The sequence below is a fragment of the Limulus polyphemus genome, unplaced genomic scaffold, assembly GCF_000517525.1.
Source record: "Limulus polyphemus unplaced genomic scaffold, Limulus_polyphemus-2.1.2 Scaffold5530, whole genome shotgun sequence".
NCBI classification, from domain to species: domain Eukaryota; kingdom Metazoa; phylum Arthropoda; class Merostomata; order Xiphosura; family Limulidae; genus Limulus; species Limulus polyphemus.
This window is the reverse complement of record NW_013671140.1, coordinates 62,140-66,642: the sequence shown is the minus strand read 5'-3', so window position 1 is coordinate 66,642 and position 4,503 is coordinate 62,140. Positions and strand designations below refer to the sequence as shown.

General features: G+C 33.2%; 1 protein-coding gene across 1 annotated transcript; it reads left to right on the top strand.

Annotated features, from left to right (window-relative positions):
* Positions 1-30: 30 nt before the first annotated feature.
* LOC111089200 lies at positions 31-1,644 on the top strand. Its single transcript, XM_022401241.1, has 2 exons — positions 31-1,092; positions 1,427-1,644. The coding sequence occupies exon 1, from the start codon at positions 31-33 to the stop codon at positions 712-714; it is 684 nt and encodes a 227-aa protein (XP_022256949.1). The 3' UTR covers positions 715-1,092; positions 1,427-1,644.
* Positions 1,645-4,503: the final 2,859 nt, after the last annotated feature.

Genomic DNA, 4,503 nt, shown 5'->3' with positions numbered 1-4,503 from the left:
GATGGGTTTACAGTAGAAACATTATCTCATATGTCAGCTAGCAAGTCTTCAGGATCTGATGGGTTTACAGTAGAAACATTATCTCATATGTCAGCTAGCAAGTCTCCAGGATCTGATGGGTTTACAGTAGAAACATTATCTCATATGTCAGCTAGCAAGTCTCCAGGATCTGATGGGTTTACAGTAGAAACATTATCTCATATGTCAGCTAGCAAGTCTCCAGGATCTGAGCGGTTTACAATGGAAACATTATCTCATATGTCAGCTAGCAAATCTCCAGGATCTGATGGGTTTACAATAGAAACATTATCTCATGTGTCAGCTAGCAATTCTCCAGGATCTGATGGGTTTACAATGGAAACATTATTTCATATGTCAGCTAGCAAGTCTCCAGGATCTGATGGGTTTACAGTAGAAACATTATCTCATATGTCAGCTAGCAAGTCTCCAGGATCTGAGCGGTTTAAAGTGGAAACATTATTTCATGTGTCAGTTAGCAAGTCTCCAGGATCTGATGGGTTTACAGTAGAAACATTATCTCATATGTCAGCTAGCAAGTCTCCAGGATCTGATGGGTTTAAAGTGGAAACAGTATTTCATATGTCAGCTAGCAAGTCTCCAGGATCTGATGGGTTTACGGTAGAAACATTATTTCATATCTCAGCTAGAAACTCTCCAGAATCTGATGGGTTTTCAATATCGAACAACTGTTAATAGAAAATAGTCTTGAAACATGAGTTTAACGTTCAGCAGAAACTTACTTTAGTGATAATTCTTATCGAACCAGCATCCTTCTAGCCTATCCTCAGCTAGTAATATTTAACTTCCTATTACAAGGAACTTAGGAACATCTCTTTCTATTCTTGACTGTCCAATCAGAGACCATAGAAATGAAGACAGCTTTTTTACAATTTAACTTCTGCAGGAAACATCGTCTATTGTTTAAACGTTAGAAGTATTCTTGAGATCTACCGAATCCCACCCAAACCGTTTCGTAACCACATCTTATTGTTACTTATAAATATAAAGGAAACGAATTTTTACAGAGCTGAAAACTTCCACCTCGGAAATCTAGAGAACATCAACCAAAAGGTAAGTTATTCTACCCTTATTATGAAAGTTATACCACAAGATATTTTACATAAACTTAATAGTTTAAGGAAACGTCAGTAATATTCAGGTTATTCAATATATTTAAGTCTCTTGTCAGAAATTTCTTCTATGTCTGTGGTTAAAGTGATAAAATAAACGTAGATACGAACTAAAGATTGTAAACAAACTAAGAAGTTTTGTCTAGTTTTAAAGTACAATTGTATCCATCTGACATATCTGTTAAAGAACAAACCGGATTTGTTGTCACTTTGTGTTCATCACTATAGTATCCTAATTACTCAGTCTGTTTACTTTATTATTTTATGATGAAAAGGTGGGTTATTTGCGGTGAAGGATGAAAACGACACTTGTTGTAGTTCTTGTCATCTGCTTGTTGTTGGGTTGTTTCATTCTTCCTGCAGTTGAAGGTCAGAGGATTAGAATATCAGAACATAGAAGATATGGTGGAGGGATTAGTGGAGGATATGATGGAGAATATCGTGACTATGGAAGATATCAGGGATAAATAAAGGTTATGAACATCAACAGTTTAAGGTAAGGCTGTATAAACATTAATTGATATAAACTACATTGTTAAAAAACAACAACTCTGCATCACATTAATATTAGTGTGTTTAAAAGTAACTGGTTTTATTAATTATTTACAGAAACTCAGCCGCCATTACAGAGTAATTCTGGATGGAGGAGCTGTGTCAGCAAGTTTAACATTAGTTGTTCTGTTCTACTTTTATTAGTTTAGGAAGAGAACGTCGATCATCTTATATATGATTATACTATATTCTGGAATGTTTGTGGAGGTCACGTGCCCTGTGCTCCAATAAGATTAATAGATAGTTTAATAAAATATTATCAGCGTAACGTTACAGTATTTTAGAATTAGCTACTTTTAAAAAAAGTCAAAGACAAGACATGTACACGAAAAACTGTTCCTTCACTGGAGATCTCTGTGTAAGAACTGTTAGAAATGTAAGTAGTTATTTTATTATACTGAGAAAACAGTGCGCTACACATGTTGCTATAGTTCATTCTAAACAAAAAATAAGGTAGTTTACATTCTTAGGCCATAATCTGACCTGTAAGAGGAAGATCAACGCCAACTTCTACATAGGAAGTTTAAACTCAAATATTTTTTTTTTCCATCAGAAAGCAAACGTAACACGACAGTTGAATGACAAATGACAATTGTTAGCTAGGGCGAAAGAAACTTAGCAGCTTTATGACTGATGTTCTGTGTTAGAATCACATACATCTGCGTTTATAAAAACTTTATACATTTGTATATTAAGCAAAGGAGTATACAACATGCAGTACATATGTATACCACGTTAACCACTGGGACAGAGACTTCCCCACTTCAACTTTAATGTTTGAGAGAAAGTGTTATTGTAATCGTTTCCAGCATTGTGTTTACAGTAAGTTCCCGAAAGCCAATTCACTGCCATACAGCAAAGCCGAGTTAACAAAATATTTTACTTATATAAATTATATGATCTGTCAGTGACGCCAAACTTGCTCGAGGAAATTAAAGTATCTGCATACATTTAAACACAAGAAAACTGGACATGAACCCAGGTGGGTGTTTATCAAGGACTTGTATGTGTGGGTCCTGGCACTCACTTATTATTGTACCTTTCTTAAATGATTACACTTTACAGTCTTATGTAAACTTATGTCGTGATTTCATGTGTTTGAGAAGGAGGAAAATATAAATAAACATAACTGGCTGAACACCGAATAAAGCACGAAACCAAAGATGTATATAATGAATTAATAAACCATTATTATTACTCAGGCCCTATTGTATTTCGGTTGTCCCTTTATTTACATAACAATAAATATTTGGAGAAAACATGTTGGCAACATGAAGTTAAATGAAAAGCAACAAATTAGATGGAAAATTCAGTTATAAATTACGTTGATAAGCTTAAATCATGTAAAGCTTTCGTAAAGTAACGAATCAAAACTAATTAAGAACACAAATCAAATTACTGTATATCATGATATAAGAAAGAAAATCGTATAGATCAGTAGATGAAACAAAAATTACCATAGATCACTAGATCAGATAGAAATTACCCTAGATCACATAGATATTCTGATATCTAATTAGATTATACCCAAAATATTATAGACCAATATATAAATATGAGTTCAATCAGTGAATGAAATTTCTAGTAATTTTATAACACTCAGTTAATTTTTTAAAAATTTAGAAGATGAGGATCGTTCTTTTTACACATTTAAACCACTTGTTCTTCGTGACTTTTGGGTTTCTAATACAGTTGATATTGTTAGCTCTTAAATGAAACAAAATCTAACATCTTGCGCTATACACGTGCAAATTAATATCTGATATACACCACTAACGAGTGTACAATACACACATTAATGCCTGATATACATAACTAAAGAGAGTATATACACAAAAATTGCAACCTGATTATAGAACTAAAATTTATTCTCGTACAAAACCAGAAGTAACTTTGAAGGAAAACAAGTTTGAGTAAAAAGTTTACTTTCTGTACAAAAACATAGTGAGTCTTGAATTAAAGTTGTGTCCAGGACACGAAAAAATAAAGGTTAAAAATAAATATAAACACCTATGGTAACAGGATACTTCCAACAAATGAACGTGAATTTAATCATATCTTCACTTAACATAGTAGTATGGTTACACTATATTCTGTTGTTCCTACAGGACACAGTTTAAATTACAAACATTTTACTTGAGACATGGTTTTAGAAATTACTAAAGATAAGAGTCACCTAGCGGTCTTAACGATGTCGAAACAGTAAAAACTTATCTAACCTTGTGCTCTACGTGATTTATTCTGAACATAGACGTTGATTTCTAACAACCAGGTTTTCATTAATACCCAGCAGAGTCTGTTCTCGACGTCTTTACATGTTATTTTCTAGATGTTTGTTTGAAAATTCTTTAGTTATTTCTCAAGTGCTCTGTTTCCAAACCTTCATTGTGTACTTTTGTTTGTTCTACTTCTAACAATTATGTTTCGGAAGTTATGTGGTTGGTGTGTGGCAAGTTATAGCTAGATGTCCATAGAACAGTGGTACATCTTGTGTGTTTATGACTTCTCATTTGCTGGACATGTTTAACTTGTTCTAATGTCAAAGTGAATCTGACCAAAGGCCAGTCTTGGGAAAAAGAAACACCTAGTGTATTATTGAATTTAAAGAAGATTTGTCATACAGTATAATATCAAATATTATTAAAGATAATGGAAATTCTAGGCATAAGAGACATTGTATTGAAATGCTTTATATAAAGAAACACAGATTGTAAAAACATAACTTTTGTGTTTGTTTGTTTTGAATTTCGCGCAAAGCTACACGAGGGCTATCTGCGCTAGCCGTCACTAATTTAGCAGT

Excerpts from the sequence above, each read along its gene's own strand:
- LOC111089200 (XM_022401241.1), top strand. The coding sequence starts at position 31 with ATGTCAGCTAGCAAGTCTTCAGGATCTGATGGGTTTACAGTAGAAACA.